The sequence below is a fragment of the Dunckerocampus dactyliophorus genome, chromosome 9 (assembly GCF_027744805.1).
Source record: "Dunckerocampus dactyliophorus isolate RoL2022-P2 chromosome 9, RoL_Ddac_1.1, whole genome shotgun sequence".
Taxonomy (NCBI): domain Eukaryota; kingdom Metazoa; phylum Chordata; class Actinopteri; order Syngnathiformes; family Syngnathidae; genus Dunckerocampus; species Dunckerocampus dactyliophorus.
The window spans coordinates 2,825,283-2,842,500 of NC_072827.1; the positions used below are offsets into that span (position 1 = coordinate 2,825,283).

General features: G+C 42.9%; 1 protein-coding gene across 3 annotated transcripts in view; it reads right to left on the minus strand.

Moving 5' to 3' along the window:
* Window positions 1-17,218, minus strand: part of mphosph8 (M-phase phosphoprotein 8) — a 61,742-nt gene that overhangs the window by 8,537 nt on the left and 35,987 nt on the right. The window contains exons 8-11 of one of the 3 annotated variants that reach the window (XM_054788025.1): window positions 973-1,113; window positions 798-884; window positions 366-520; window positions 145-296 (exon numbers count right to left, since the gene is read on the minus strand). In XM_054788025.1, the coding sequence (XP_054644000.1) occupies window positions 145-296; window positions 366-520; window positions 798-884; window positions 973-1,113 (535 nt within the window). Of the gene's footprint in view, window positions 1-144; window positions 297-365; window positions 521-797; window positions 885-972; window positions 1,114-6,820; window positions 8,589-9,833; window positions 12,070-14,851 lie in introns of those variants that run through there. The other 2 variants (XM_054788024.1, XM_054788023.1) reach the window with 2 other exon arrangements.

Genomic DNA, 17,218 nt, shown 5'->3' on the forward strand with positions numbered 1-17,218 from the left:
AAAATGAGTAGCTCTTGGCCATTTTCATTTTGTAAAAGTAGCTCTCAAAAGGAAAAACATTGGTGACCTCGTGCTAGTATGTGGTTTACCAAAGTGATTGGTTACCCAACACTTTTCCCCCCATGTGACAGTTGTGTGCTTTACCTTCTATTGGCGATTGCGGTTTGTAGGTGAATTCCACGGAGAATTCGGGCCACTCGCACAGTCTGTGGCAAGCCATAGGGAAGATGGGCTCCAGGAGCACCAGGTGGGTCTCAAAAAACGCTTGGACGGCATCCTTGGCCAAGCTGGACAGCCTGACATGTAGCGATGGAAGGGCGTGTAAGCATCATCATTAGAAGCAGGCTCTCCATTGTGGCACTCACATGCTGGTGTGATTGTTGATGAGGTCGCACACGGCCAGGTTGTTGCTCAGCTTAGCGAAGTACAAGGCGGTGGTCTTGTGCTTGGACAGGATGTTGCAGTCGGCACCGCTCTCCAGCAGGAGGCGCACGATGTCTGCGTTCCCCCTCCTGCAGGCCTAACAGAGGGTAAGCAACACTGTGAAACAACATCCGCCATCTTGCCATCATCAACCTTCTCATTAGTGTTCTGTCTTTTTTTTTTTTTTTTTTTTTTTTAAATCACCCCCCAGTCATGATCCAATTTCACATGCCAGCACATATTGCGGAACAGGTACACTTAGAATAATGGGGGGAAATACATTACATTACAGTAGATTCAGCAATAAATACATATTTTGTATGCTGTAATAAAAAACAAATCAAATCAATACAAGGAAAGAAATGGAGCGCCACCTTCATGAGTGCCGTCTCTCCGCCGAGCGTCTGCACGTTGACGTACGAGCCTGCCTCCAGCAGGATGGCCACAGTAGTCACACAGTTCTGAAAAAGAGGACAAAATGTTTGCAAGCAAAGATGACAGCCCGTTAGCCGGGGCGGTGTAACCAATCAGCCAGGATAGGGCCGTTACCTTTTCGGCAGCGTGCATCAAGGCCGTGGTGCCGTTCTTCTGCCGCCCATTAACCCTGACGCCCTTCCGTATCAACAACCTGAGGATGTCGTCCTGTCCTCCGGCTGCCGCCAGCATGCTCAAGGACATTCCGCTGACATCCTGTGGAAGACGGACACACAAACACAAATGTGTAACATTTGAGAGAAAAAAACAATCAGCCCTGACATGCTTCCTGCTCTGGATGCACGTGACACCCGCATGCAAAGGCCACCCGCCTCTTTGTAGTACAAGAAAGATGTCCTCCATTGCTCTTCTTTGTTGAACTGATTGGGACCATACAATTGCAGTCAAGCAAAAAAAAAAAAAACCAACACCCCCCCCCCAAAAAAAATCAACCGAGAGATGGCTCGCATCTAAAATAAACACTTGCTAGTTGGGACACACGTGTGCCAAGGTAGTGCTGTATAAATGACAATAAAAAAACGGCAGTGCTTCAGTACCTTCTCGCTGACAAGTCAACGTAGTCCAATCACGGCGACGGTAGATACAAATAACTTTGGTCTTGTTGCGACAGCCATCTGCCAGGCCTTTGAAGCTAAATTTACCAATCAATCACTCTTTTCTTTGTCCATTTCTGCTCAATTTTGGTTCCTGCTTGTGGCTCCACAGTCACTGCTACTTCCTCAAACTACAGTGTGGGCCAAAAAAAAAAAAAATGCAGTTAAAGGAAACTTGCATTAACTTTGACAGCCCTAGCTTTATTCTAAATTTTTTTTGTGGAGGATTTTGCACATGTGCAGACAGCATAGCTCCTGACACGAGCCCAGGTAGAGTTCTTATTATCTGTATCAGCACACACACTTGCATCACTCCCTCCAATGCCTGTCACACTAACATTCTTTGGCCTCTTAAGAGGCTTCCAAAGTGAGGCCTTCTACACGGAAAAAGTTCAAAGATGTAGAACAGAAGCACTACATGCAAACGTTTTAGAAGTTAGCAAGCAAAAGTACTCTGCGACTCCCTGGCATTACTCTGGACTTTGTCAGCTCTTTTCCTCTACTAAAACCTGGTTTATTTTCACTAACTACAAGTATCTAACTGACACTTACAGTTTCCACTTTGATATTTTTAACATAATTACATTCGTTGCTAAAAAAAAAGTCTGTGACACTACCACCACCATGTTTCACTGAAGGCTAGACAACTGTCTTGGTACTCGCTTGTGTAGCCAGGAGGAGTGTCACGAGACACTCAGTTCACGAGACGATACACGAGATCGGGTCTACGAAAATGAGAGATTTTAAGACTACTTTTAAGAAAAGTATCATGAATAATTATCCAAAAAATATGAGAAAATATTGTAATCTAGTGATTTAATTTCTACTACGTTACACTCATCTGCACTATGTGTGTATGCTCGCGCCCTCGCCTCCACCCACCGAGACAAAGAGGCTGTATAACTGACAAAAGGGCTCACTCTGTTCATGCCGTTGTTCTATGGAACAAACGCACCAAAGTGCTGAAACCAATGCCCTGAGTGAACCCTCTTCTTGTCTGTTTGGGGACGAGGAAAACAGACACGCATGAACATGGCAATATATTCAGGCTGGCAAAAGTATCAAGTTGATTTTCATTTGTGTGATTAATTCATTTATTTATTATCGTCCCAGGCCTAGTGTCCATGAGACTTTTTTTTTCTGAACAAGAAATCTTTCTGAACGTTTTAATCTCACGAGATTTTAGAATAACCCTAGTTGAAAGGTATTTTAACTTCATTTTCTACAGCATTGCCCCTTGATAACATGTACCGTCATAAAAATGCTTGCTGAGATGTGAGGGCAGTATCACCTTCGACAGATACTTTATTACCACAACAGACCACACCCCCTCCATCGAGTCAGAATTGAGTCACAATTCTGATGACTTTGAACTCGACTTGGACTTTGACATCAATGACTTGGAATTTAATCTGTCTTGAAAATACTTGAGATTTTCAGTGAGCGTGTTGCTAACCCCAATCAAAGTACTCAACGAACATGACCGTTATTGCGTCATTTTCAACAAGACAACAAATACTCCCACAGAACCTGCATCACTGAATGAATCTATTAACTCCTCCAAAACCCAAGACGTATTTATAATCCCAAAGACAAGCGGCACAGAAAACGGATTCCCAATCCCAACAACGTATTTAGACGTATTTAATATCTTTTTGCCCGAGAGGCAAAGAGGTGATGACGCAACTCTCCACAGATTTCACTTCAGAGCCATTTTAAGCCATAAAAACGGCCACAAGATGGCAGATGTGCATTTGATAAGACCTCGGCAGAGATCATGTGGACAGAACAATCACACATGACAGGAAGGAGGAAGTGAGAGAGCATGGAGGACTGTAGCGTGCAGAAGGTTACGCATTGTGGGGACATTTTAACACGTGCACACACAGTTCAGTTCAAAATGTGAAAATTGTAAATAGTTGATGGTGTTATATTTGTAAATAAATTGTTATTTTGGTGTTGTTTATATGTTGTGGTATAGTTGTTCAGATAATTGAGCTGTCACAAAAGCAAAAAATTTGTGTCAAAGTTTTGTCAAAGAAATTGATCTTTTCACAAAAAGCTGTTTTTTTTCCCTTTTGTAGTCGAGAATTTATATTTTCCTGAAACTTACCTATGTTCTACTGCTGATTACTAAAGAACGAAAAAGCAGAAAAACATTTTTTTTTTCTGATGAAAGACAAGAGTCTAATCCTTCTTTCGGTAGGTTCCATGTTTATACAAGTATAGCCAGAGAACTCAATATTCTGTGTGCCTTGAAAGATCAGTATGGCTAAAATGGACGCTACAGAAGGGGTTGTCTTTTGAAAAATAGCTGGGACTGAATTAGTTAATGACCAATCAGGTTGAAGAACAAACACTCTTTTTCTGTGACAAAGTCTTGTCACACTGGTCTTATTTAAAATAAAAATTCTAAATGCATTCAATGTATTTGTCAAATTTAAGTGTTACACTGTTAAAAAGGGAATTTGGTTAACACTAAAGAGTGCTAATGACTTGTATGGACTGTGATTTGAGGCAAGACTCGACCAGTCTTGTCTTGTCTTGACTTGAGACAAAACACTGACTTTCTCCGACCTCTGTTACTTTGTACTGGAGACGAGCGACGACAGACAACGGGCTACTGACCCCCAAGTGATGACTGACTTCTCCAAGCAAATCAACATGAAACAAATGTTTTATTATACAAACACAGGTTCTATGTTTCTTACAATACATAATAAAAAGGCATTAACTGGGGCCAACAAGGCAACGTATACAAACATACTTTTTATTAGTGGGCATTAACATCTATTTCGGAACAACATAATGTAAATATCTGGACAATAGTGGTAGAAAGGCTATAGGTGACTTTTACTGTATGTATAAATTCAGCTATGCTGGGTGAGAAGCACAGTTACTAATACGCTTGTTTGAATGGAACACTGCAGATGAACAAATGGAAGTGTGGAAGCCAGCTAGCAAGAGTTTTAAAAGCACAGTATTATAACAAGTCACTTACCAATACGGTTGCTAGCTCAGCTTGTCCTCTAAAGGGTTCCATGGGCAGTTTGGTGGCAAACAAGCACAAAAACAACAAACAAATCTTGCTGTAAAAGGCTTCATTATGCTCCAGCGTAGTCGCTAAGTCGACACTTCTGACAGCGTCTTGATCCTGCTCTTCTGCAGGAGATTGAGTGCTTGTCTTGCAATTGATCAACCACAACTGACTAGCTATTTAGCTTCCTAGGTAGTAGTAGTGAGCAATGGTGACCACAACCACATTCAGATCGTTGTTGGAGCTGGACCTAATCCAAGTGAATTTTTTTTTTTTTTTTTAACATGTTGCTCAAATGTTTTGGAGGTGTCTCGGGGTCAAGGCTGAAGCATAACGAAGCCTGGGTGAAAACAACGTAATACATAAGGCACACTTACATGTGGCCCTGTGAACAGACACAGACACTAAACCACCGGACACACCAAAACTATAGACGAAGAAAGAATGCATGCGTGTAAAGTCAGTCAGTCGACTTCCGGGCCCAACCAAACAAAAACCAGGAGATGATCAAGAATGCGCCCAAAAAAGTCTCTTGTCTAGTCTGACAACAAAGTGGAACTTCTTCTGTGAATGACTTTGTAGCACAAGGCAAAAAAAAAATCAGGAGAATTTTGTGGTCACTTGACAGCGACGGGGTGGCAACGTCATCATTCTCAGAAAATAGTGTTTTGCTTGTCCACACGATGACAAGATTTTCCTACCCTGGAAGCAGTGTGCAGAAAACACCGTTTCAGAATATCCAGAATGCCATCGCCATGTGAATGAAAGGCTGAAACGATAAAATACTTTGCTGTTTCGACCTGAAAACACTACCGTGTGGACAGACCCTCAGTGCATTTACAAGATTGGAAGAACAAATCAAACTGTTACTTCTAAACTTCATTTCTTGGCCAGTGTTAAAAAAAAAAAAAAAAGCTAAATGTTACTAGCCAACAGGGTCCTTGAGGATGCACGGGAGTTTTCCCAACCAGTCTACATGTGTTTTGTGGACTTGAAGACATTCGACCGTGTCCTTCGAGGAATTCTGTGTACTCCGGGAATATGGGGTGTCGGACCACCTAGTTCAGACTGTTCGTTTCCTGTATGACCGGTGTCAGAGTTTAGTTCGCATTGGCGGCAATAAGTTGGACCCATTTCCAGTGAGGTTTGGAATCTGCCAGTGCTGCACATTGTCACAGATTCTGTTCATTACTTTTTTGGACAGAACTAAGTGCAGCCAGGGCGTTGAGGGGTTCCGGTTTGGTAGCTGCATTGCTTTTCGCTGATGACGTAGTCCTTCTGGCTTCATCAAGCCGTGACCTTAAACTCTCACTGGATCGGTTCACAGCTGAGTGTGAAGCAGCAGGGAATCAGCACCTCCAAATCCGAGCCCATGGTTATTGCCCGGAAAAGGGTGCAGTGCCATCTCCACCCTTTTCGGGGTCAGAGGATAAGTTCCTGCCCCAAGTGGAGAAGTTTAAGGACCTCTGGGTTTTGTTCACAAGTGCGAGAAGGATGGAACACAAGATGGTGAGGCGTCTGCTGTGATCAGGACTACGCATCTGTCCGTTTTGGTGAAGACGGAGCTGAGCCAAAAAGCAAAGCTCTCAATTTACTGGTCGATCTACATTCCTACCCTCATCTATGGTCATGAGCTATGGGTAGTGACCGAAATGACAAGATCGTGGGTACAAGCGGCCGAAATGAGTTTTCTCCGCAGGGTGGATGGGCTATCCGAACTTCTTCATCCGGAAGAAACTTTGAGTAGAATCGCTGCTCCTCCACATCGAGAGGAGCCAGATGAGGTGGCTTAGGCATCTGGTCAGAATGTCTCCCGAGCACCTCCCAGTAGTGGTCTCGGGGAAGACCCTGGACATGTTGGTGAGACTATGTCTCTCAACTGGCCTGGGAACGGCACGCTGGGCGAAGTGGCCAGTGAGAGGGAAGTATGCGGCTTCTCTGCTTAGGCTGCTGCCCCCACGACCCGACCTCGGATGAGTGGTAGAAGGACGGATGGATGGTTACGAGCAAACAAAGAAGCTAGAAATCCCTTTAAAACATAAAACAGCAAGACTATTTGAGAGTACTTTTTTTTTTTTGTAAAACCATCGCTGTAGTGTCTCTCAGAGTAAGTACTAAAACTGTTACTTGCTTTTGAGCAACCTTTTTAATACACATAGAAAAAGAATAAATATTAAGGACAATTAACATGAGACGTGTATACAAAGTGCGATGACTATTGAGGCCCATCTACAACTGGGGCAGTCGGCTAAAGTGTAAAATACAGTTTGGGAATCATATTGAGGTAATCAATTAACAACTGCCAGAAAGACCGGGAGCAAAGATTTGCTAGTGGATGCTGCTCGCTAACCTCAACCAATGAGGTTTGCTGCGACCACAAACATAAACCAAAATACAGACGATCTTCCACACTTAGAGTATACACAAACTAACCACACTGCACACAGTGATCTGTTTAATTCTCAGCCACAGCTGTGGTAGCAATGCTCTCAGTTTTTACTACTGACTTGTTATTCATGCATGATTAAACTACTAATAGCTGGATCCAGTTGACTTGGATTCCCAATAAACCAGGATGACCAGGCACTCAGGTCACATTGTACGGATCAGTATGGCTAATGAAAGATTGGTGGAAGCATATTATTCCATACAGTAATAATGTTTCAGTACATTTAAAAAACTGTATGACAAAACATATTCCAACATGTTAGTACTATATTACAGTGACAGATAAACAGGACCGTCCCATTCCACGTTAGGCATCGGCGTTTCGAGTTGCTGCTTCGGTTCTTCCGTTTGTTGCGGGACAGCTGCGTGGCCTCGTCTTTTAATTGCCTGAATTGAGTTGTGTACATAATATTTGACCTCCCTCCACGTGCGGCTACTTAGGGCAGGTTCGGCAGCCAAGCAGGCATCGCAGTCCTTCTTGCCTGGTACTTTGATCAGTTTACCAAAGTCTCCAAACTGACGCCTGACCGCTGCCTGCTCATCCCCACTCCACAACCTTTTGTTTCTCTTCTGAGGCTTAGCGGACGGGGGGACTTGTTTCCTTGGGGAGGATGCGGAGGGTCTTTCCTGAACCGGCAGCAATCTGGTGTGAATGATAGCCCCGTGCACAGTTGGGACAACCTGTGCAGTCATTGAAGTCCTTGGTGGACTTGTTGAGTAGGATGGTGCACTGGAGTGGTTCAGAGGTGTGAACGAGGACATCATCATCCGACTTCTATCACTTAGAGGTGAGGAGAAAGCAGGGACCATTGGCGGACTTGTAGAGTTCAATGATGTGTACGTAGGATGCATTGAGGTACTTGCAACACTATGTGGACTAAAACTAGGCAGCATTGGGGCATTTAAATGTTCCTGGGGGGCATACATAGGAGGCTGTGTTATACTCAAGGAATCTTGTGAATATGGAGTTGCCATTGGGTGAATACTGTTGTCTGTTGTGTACACAGGAGACATTAGTGCATTTGTAGTGCTGTGCGGTGTAAAAGTCGGAACTACTTGAGTATCCGTAGCGTTTAGCGGCGTGAATGATGACATCAAAGGCTGACCTGTATGGACCATATTTGCGCTAGTAGAACACAAGGACGTATAAGTTAAAGGCATCTCTTGGGTGTACTGGGTCGGTTCTCTCAGGTTTGTGTGTGGCACCATGGTCATGCAACATTCTGAACTTTCTCTCAAGTGTTCTGGAAGTCCTGAAGACATGCTACAACCAACAGCCTGGTCTTCCAAATTGGACCTTGTGTTGGTCTGGACCTCAGCTACTGGTGTCTTTGGATTCACATCTTTGCCATTCCTTTCATCCTTGTGCTGGTTACTTCTCCTACGTATGGTCTGGATGCTGTTGTGCACATAGTTTTTGATATCTGTCCAAGATCTTCCACCGAGATCTGGTTCAGCAGCTATGCAAGCGTTACAATCCTTTTTGCCTGGGACCTTCATCTTTCTTAAAAATTCACTCATGTAACGTTTTACGGCCCCCTGCTCCTTCTCACTCCAGGGTCGTCTCTTCAAGGCGGCTTTTGATGGAGTTCCTAAAAAGCGAAAGCGAGAATAAATCATGAAGGTGTTTGAGAAGTATTATTCATCAGTAAACTACATATTCATCGATTGTCTCTATAGCCTCTGTTCCACCAAGGAGAACCGTTCAGGACACATTTTTCCAATGTAGAGTGTCCAGAGTACATGTACTGTACAATATTTTCAAGGTTCACTTGTGTAGGTTGGAACTAGACATGCTACTGTCGATTTATTCAGAATAGGGATGCTCCGACTGATTAGCCACAGATCAGTATCGGCCGATTTCCTTGAAGAATCATGTGATCGGCATAAGCCGATAAATGCCTTTCAATGCCTATCACAACAGCCAATCACCTGAGGCCAGCACTATCGCAGACCGCAGCGATCCATGCGTGCATGTAGTGTCTTGCCCTAACTAACATCTTGGGCATCATGCTCCTCCCACTTTCCTTCACAGTGTGCACGTGTACCAAAGAAAAACTGCTGTGTAGAACTTAACTACCAACACATGCCACGAAAACAATCTTGTGGGGGCAGCATGTTAAAAAGCTTTAATTAAATACGGCATTTGAAGAACAGATACTTGACGGAGTATGGTGAGTTTTCGAGGCTCACGGTGTCATCAGTCAAACAGCAGTTAACGCAGCCACGTGGACACTCGCCTGTAGATGTGTCACAGTCAGAAGGCTAAGCCAATAACCCGAAAAATAACTGAATTCATTAGATGAGATGACCAGCCTCTCTCAACGGTGGAAGACACTGGGTTCTCCGAGTGCTCACTTACTCACCTGGAAGTCCTGCTAGAGCTGCACCAATATACTCTCACATCCAAAGTATCCTTAAAGAAGGCGTCTCATCCTCTGTCAGTTTCACCAGTGCTATATGTTCTATTCAAAAAGTAGTGTTTTTGTCCAAATTAAGGTGATTTTATGGCTCATTTTTCATACCATATGGCCAATAGAATTTGTCATACATACATTGAAAAATGTATAATCCATGTGATTGGTATCTGTATCAGCTGATTTCAGTCCTTCATGATCGGTATCGAAATCGGCAGCATAAAACCCTGATCGGAGCATCCCTAGCATCCTGAGAATGGAATAGAATTTGAAAACAGTACAGATCTCGACAAAGAAATTTATGTGGAAACACAAGACTGATCAGGATTCAACAATCTACTGCCGCACATAAAATTGTCCCTCTTGGTGGAAATGTGACTTATATTTGCAAGCAATGAGCACAAAGTAAAAGATGCTCACCAGTGCTTGACGTGTTATCTGAAACTGCCAGTCGTGTTCGGTCCAAGTGGAGCAATTGTTTACTCGCTTCCTCCAGCTGCGACGCATTTTTGGCCACCGTGTGACACTCCTGGCTGCTCTTTCTTAGCAGCTTGGCAACTTGATCCAACTCGCGCTCACTGAGGCTCATTAGCTGCCAGCAGTTGGCAATTTGCTCTCTCAATGACGGGGACAGGAGTGCTTCTGGGTTTTTCACTCCACATTCCACCGTAGCCCTTCGAAAGCAGTCCAGTCCTCGGATGAAGGACGGCCCTTCAGTACGTGCAAAGAGGTAAGGGTTACTTTTTGACACGCCGGCATCCTGGCGGTTTTCGACGAGAAGGTCGAGCGACAAACTCATCTTCTCGGTAAGCAGAACCAACATATTCCTTCCATACTGACCTTCTAGTTCCAACCGAGTGAAGTGTTCACCAAGTTCCACCTCCAGCTTAGTGCATTTCTTTATCTGATCCGCAGAAGGCACAAATGTACCACAAAGCTTTTTGCTGGTGTAAGTATGCAAGAGCAGTCTACCGATATTTCCTACCCGTGCTCTGTTGAAGAGGCAGACATCGGCTAGCGTGGCCTCGCTCAGCTTTTTCCAGTTGGCGACACTAGGACTTTCCTTTAGCTCTTTCCTTGCTTCATCTTCCTCTTCGGTGATGAACTTGTAGAGTTTCATCAAATCCTCTGTCACGCTTGACGTGTCCACTTCCACTTTCCTGACCTCCTGCTTTGAAGGTAATGATAGAGATTTCCGAGAAAAACACTGGTTCCATTTTGTATCCACCAGTTGTATGAATTGCTTCACCTCACTTTCTGTTTGGCTATCTTCAGTCATACGACTTTCGCCAAAGGCGATTTCTGCAGCTCTTTTCAAGGAGTACCCGATCTTTGAGACGAGGGAAAATGTTTTAAACTTACTGCAGCTTGGATCAAAGCCACTCGCTTTTTTGGCCCCCTCAACAGCTAATTCAAACCTTGACGGGAGACACAATTCATGCAAATACTGCACACTTTTGTCAAGCTCGTTGACCGCAATCATGAATCGACCTAACTCTCTCATCTTTTGTCCAATATAAGCAAACTGAGACTTGTCGTGTTCGTACTTTGCAGATAAGGCGTTGCCGTACTTGCAAATGAGTGGGTCATTTCTGATATGCCTCGCGATGTCATCTTGATGCATGATGTGGATGATTTCCTTGCATCCTTCCGTTAAGAACGCAGACATTGGAAGCAGCTGTGAGGTCGTGTTGTGAATTGTGCCTCCCTTTTTTGGTGTTTCTGTGGATTTTTCATCTCCCTTTCTGGCCTTGCAAGAGTGCTCATGTCTCCATAGATCAGCTTTGCGGTAAAAAGTGTAGCAGTGCTGACAAGGTAGAAAATCCCGAACGCATATTTTTGGACTTGTCAACTCCTTTTGGGTGACTTCTTCTTCGCCTCTGTTTTTTTGAGCTTTGGAATGATGCTCATAATCTCCATTATTGCGTATTTGGTCGAGCAAAGTTTGTCTGACCTTGGAGCCTTTGGGAAAGTGGATGGCATGTGCCACGTCTGTTTCATCGGCATGCTTCTTTTCCAAATGCTTTGCCAATTGGGTGAAAGGCATCTTGCAATATAAGCAGAAGTGCTTTTTGCTTGGCTCCTTTTCCATGTCTTCCTCTTCACTGCTGGGTTCCGGTGACCGAAGCACTTTCTTACACGCCCTTTGACTTGTTCGTGTTGGTTGTTTGACGTCAACAGCTGTCCTTGTGCGACATGATCTTCTTGTTTGACCTGTGTTTTTTGAGCCCTCTTCGCATGAGGCTTGGGCTGCGCTATCAGAGTGACCTGCCACGACCTCATTTGTGTTCTCGCTTGAGTAGTTTGCATCTTCAGGTCTGACGTTTCCTTCTGTTATGTCCAAGTCCTTTGTCAGCCTATTCGTGGGTTGCTTTGGAATATCAAAGGTCAGTCTCAAATGACTTGAGAAATCAGATTTTGTGTCTTCCGAAATCATACTTCCTTGATTTTCATGGCGTAAATATGAACCACAAGCAATTTTTTCCGATTCACTCGCATATTTCTGGATGTCGTCAAGTGTTCTCAAGTTTGCACTTGTACAGTCACCAGCTCGCGGGCCATTTAAACACTGTGGAATAAAAGCATCCTTTGGACTTCTCTCTTCAATCAAGCTCCTCTTTCCTTCAAATGACCTCTTCTCACCAATTGTACATGCCTGTAAAAGAACAAGTACACGTAAGACGCGCCGCCAAAGCAGAACCGATCATAATTACACTGAGTGAACTTGATGACAAATGCTCGTTACTGCAATTTCAAAATCATGTGCACATGTTCCTGTGACTGTGTAATGCACCAGCACCTTGGCAATGCCCTCGTAAGACCCAGGCTCATTCAACCAGGCTCATTCAAACAGGGGTCACACATCGCATACTAGCCCAAGCCAAGCAAAAAGACACCATTAAAATCTCCAGCACAAAAACCACGTCACCATTCAAGGACAGTTAATGGCTTTATTGGATCAAGCAGTGCTTTGACACTGTAAATTTATAAGCAGGAGCCAAGGAAATGCTGTGATTGGGTGTTCACAATGAAATGGACAGAAAGAAAAAGTATTCATGTTGAGATATACTGTATGTATACATACATTAAAGAAAAACAAAAACAATATTATTGGCCCGATATTGGCATAAAAATGTAGTATCGGTATCGAGATTCTTCCCTATAATGAACACTGATAATAAACAATGTTGTATATCGGGCTACGGGCTCCCGTATTTTCCAGCGCGCAAATGATGATCTCATCAAATTGCCTCTAAACTGTATAAACAACCGTGTGTGGTCAATAGCAAACTAGCTCGGTCGCTCACTTTTTATGCCGCTTATTCTCACTAGTAGGAATGTAACAATTCCCAGAAGTAAGTGAAGGTAAAATCTGACACCGTGTGTGCGCGCTCTGTGGGGACGTCGATGAAAATGCTGCTTTTTCATATGATATCGGGTGTATTTTCATTTGCATGCATGTTTGCAAGGGAGATTACTTCGTCCTCTACAATTTCGCATCGGATTTATACTGAGTGTTGGACCACCACAACTCATACGACTCCTTCGAATGTTAAGTCCAACTCATGGATCGGAGCTTCAGGGCAACATAAAGGGATGTAGGATATAAATGAACTTAAACATATCTATTTGCAGATGAAAATCTGATGGAGCAAAATATGTTAATTTTGGCCCGGAAACCAATACAGTGTGCTGCTGCACTAAGAGTGCTAGGCTCAGCATGACAATTATGACACTTGATTTCTCTTTCCTGGACTTTTTGATGACCAAAAAATGTAGATGGCTCATCGGTTGACTTTTAAAACAAATGTCACAGCCTAAGCCTAATGGTAAGTATTTCTCAGATGTTTTTACAATGTTGTTTACAGCAATGTTTAGAAGCTAATTGCTGATGCCGTATCCATTAGCTTCACAACAGATGTGTTATTTCCACGACAGGAAATATGTGATGTTACACATATCGGTATCGGAAATTGAGAGTTGGCATATATCAGCATACCTGATATGGGCAAAAAAGCCAATATCAGACATCCCAAAAATAAATAAATAAATAAATAGATACATAAATAAATAAATATGCACGGCACATGCACGGCAGGGGAAAACTTGAATTGTGTTGAGCCTTTCACAAACAACAATGTTCACTGTAACAGTTGTGTGTTTAAACGTTTTACCTAAGGCTTAAAAAAAAAACTGCGCATTAACGGCGGTAACTAATTCATTTCATCAACTATGTTCACATTGTTTGTGTGATTAACGCATGCGCATCATGGCAGCCCACACCTCTGTTATGACGGCAGACGGAGGCACAGTGTAGCGTCCCCACAGAGTCACACAGAGTCTGACGCTCTTTTATAACTTTATTCTGACCTGAACACATCAACAGCAGTGCAATTTCAACACCATATATGTATCTCCAACTCGCAAACACGTCTTTCCGTCGTCCCCATTCTTGTCACACTACAGCGAGGTGCATTCACTGACACTCTCACGAACACAACAACAATGTCTTTATTATGCGTGTGTGTGTGTGGTCCAACTAAAGAGAAAATCCCAGAAAATACAATCAAAAGGTGATTTCAACTTAAACTACATCATGGTGGTGTCTTTGAGCGCAACCCCTCATTGCACATAATAACAAGGTAATAATAACAAGGTAATGTGTGATTCAAATGTTCTAATATTAAAGAGACTAGTGTGAGGCGAATCGATCTTCAGACATGTGTTCCATCATTTAGCTTGATTTCATTTCATTTGGAGCTCTTTAATACATACAAATATAAATCAGACTTGACCTGTTGCTTATCTTTCCGTGAATGAAATGCAGTAAAAAATAGGCATATTTCAGACAATTGGTAATGGTGATTAATCTGGATGAATTAATTTGAAAAGTGTGATTAATCTGATTAAAAATTTTACTCAGTACCTCTACATTAGATAGGGGATCAACCCAAAATATTTTGTGGTTTGTTCAAATCAAATCAACCTTGATTGTCTTTGGACTCCTGCAAGCCAGGAGGTTGATTGCACTGTTCTGCAAAAAAAAATTGGATGTAGCATCAATAAATCTATGGATAAAGGAAATGACAAGCTATGTGACATTGGAAAAAAATTATGTTGACCGAGGAAGGACAGAGTGGGACTTGGAAGATATGTGGAAACCTTTACTGGACTAATCACCTACACCATAATAAGATGTGGAGTTGTGTGATCTGTGTAGTGGCATGTTTCTTGTAATAAATATATGTGTAAATTAATAAAAATAAATATTGTTTAAAAAAAAGAAAATCCTTTGACAGCCCTAGTTTGAACTACAGCATGACTGGAAATAATTAAAACTCTGATCCGGGAAGACATGAAGGGTGATTGGTGCATGGCACAGTGCACACAATGTGCAATGATGAGTTTGACGTTCTTAAAGAATATACAGTATGTACCTGCTCGTTGCCCACTTTCTTGCTTTGGCCAGTGTCTTCCTCCACAGCTGTTCCCCCTGCAAGGACACACACCGTCAGTTGTAACGCATACTAATGGCGACAAGTGGAAGATAAGCAATTGAATTGGATAAGCCTGAAGAACGGTATTTGTACAGAATGTGTTACATTAGCTCAATGCTTCTCAAACAGTGGCAGGGGGGCCAGTGAACTGTCGGGGAGGCGTAGGGGGTGCGTGAGAGGCAGGGAGTACTTTCAAATGTTACTGCAGACCTGCCAACACGTACAAATTTAAAATCGTACTCAACATGCAATTCGAGTCTTGAATACGCTTGTATGCTTCACAGCTGTCCATTTTGTTGCATTTACCTGGTTTCAGTTTCGAGTTCAGCCTGTACAGTACAGAAAACATTTCTGTGCATACAGAAATGACAGAAAATAATTGAGAACCACTGGATTAGCGAAACCTGATCTTAGTTGTTCCACGTCAAATAGCTGTACAAGTCCAAGTCGACCATGCATTAATATCGTACATTCAAAGACGGCAGTCAAGTTGGCAAACAGTGAATGACAGGACAGAACTCACTGGTCTTCAAATAGTTCTATACTGTATATAAAAACAGTGTAACAATACAATAACATGAAAAGTAAAAGCTCACTTACCTGGATTTGTTGCTAAAAGTAAAATCTTCCGAGCACAATGATGGAAAGTTTGCCATAAAACACTGGTGTCAAACTCAAGGCCCAGGAGCCAGATTCGAGCATTTTTTGTGGCCTGCGAAAGCCTGGAAATAATGCAAATTAAAAATGTGTTCCGTCAATTTTGACAGAAAACTCATACTGTATGCAACTGGAGTGTTTTGTTGCTGAGGTGGTTTGGGCAGAATTACTGTCATTCTACCTCAACCACTGTTGTTGGCAGATAGAGGTCTCACCCGATAGGATCATACTGACTGTCGTTTTGCACCACAAATGAGTGAAACCTGTCTTGGTTGGGGCATGCCTCAACCTGAGAGAATACACGTAAATGTTTCAGTTCATCAAACAAATTTTAATATTAGTCAATGACAACATGACTGGACACAAAATGCAGTTTTTAAATGAAACGTTTTATTATTAAGGGCGAAAAAAATCCAAACCTACATGGCCCTGTGTGGAAAAAGTGATTGCTCTCCTGTTAAAACATAACTGATATTGAGATCTATCAGTGTGGAAAAGGTTAAAAAGCCATTTCTAAAGCTTTGGGACTCCAGCCAACCACAGTGAGAGCCATCCTCCACAAATGGCCAAAACATGGAACAGTGGTGAACCTTCCCATGACTGGCCGACCAACCAAAATGACCCCAAGAGCGCAGAGACGACTCATTCGAGAGAAGAACACTAGGCAAAAACGGCCTGCGTGGCGGAGTTCCAAGACCAAAACCACTGCTGAACAAAAATAACATTAAGGCTCGTCTCAATTTTGCCAGAAAACATCTTGATGATCCCCAAGACCTTCGGGAAAATACTCTGTGGTCTGACAAGACAAAAGTTTAACATTTTGGAAGGTGTGTGTGTCCCATCACATCTGGTGTAAGGGTAACGCTGCATTAGAGAAAAAGAACATCATACCAACAGTAAAATATGGTGGTGGTAGTGTGATGGTCTGGGGCTGTTTTGCTGCTTGAGGACCTGGAAGACTTGCTGTGATAAATGGAAGCATGAATTCTGCTGAAGGAGAATGTCCGGCCATCTGTTGGTGACCTCAAGCTGAAACCCACTTGGGTTCTGCAGCAGGACAATGATCCAAAACACACCAGCAAGTCCACCTCTTAATGGCTGAAGACTTTGGAGTGGTCTAGTCCAAGTCCTGACCTGGATCCTATTGAGATGCTGTGGCATGACCTTAAAAAGGAAAAGCCTCTATTGTGGCTGAATGACAACAATTCTGCTAAATTCCTCTATAGCGCTGTAAGAGACTCATTGCAAGTTATCACAAACGCTTGATTGCAGTTGTTGCTGCTATGGGGGGCCCAACCAGTTATTAGGTTTAGGGAGCAATCACTTTTTCACACAGGACCATGTAGCGTTGGATTTTTTTCTCCCTTCATATTAAAAAGTTCAATTTACAAACTGTGTTTTGTGGTCAGTTGTGTTGTTACTGACTAATTAAATTTGTTTGAGGATTTCAAACATTTGATTTTAAACATTTAAGTGTGACAAACATGCAAAAAAATAAATCAGGAAGGTGGCAAACACTTTTTCACGGCACTGTAAATGCTTGAATCTTGCACCATGCCCTCAGATCAGAGCTGTCCTATCCAGTCCGGGCATGAACTGATGAAGCCTGCTTGGATTAGAGGCAAGAGGTCTTCAAAGACAACCTGAACA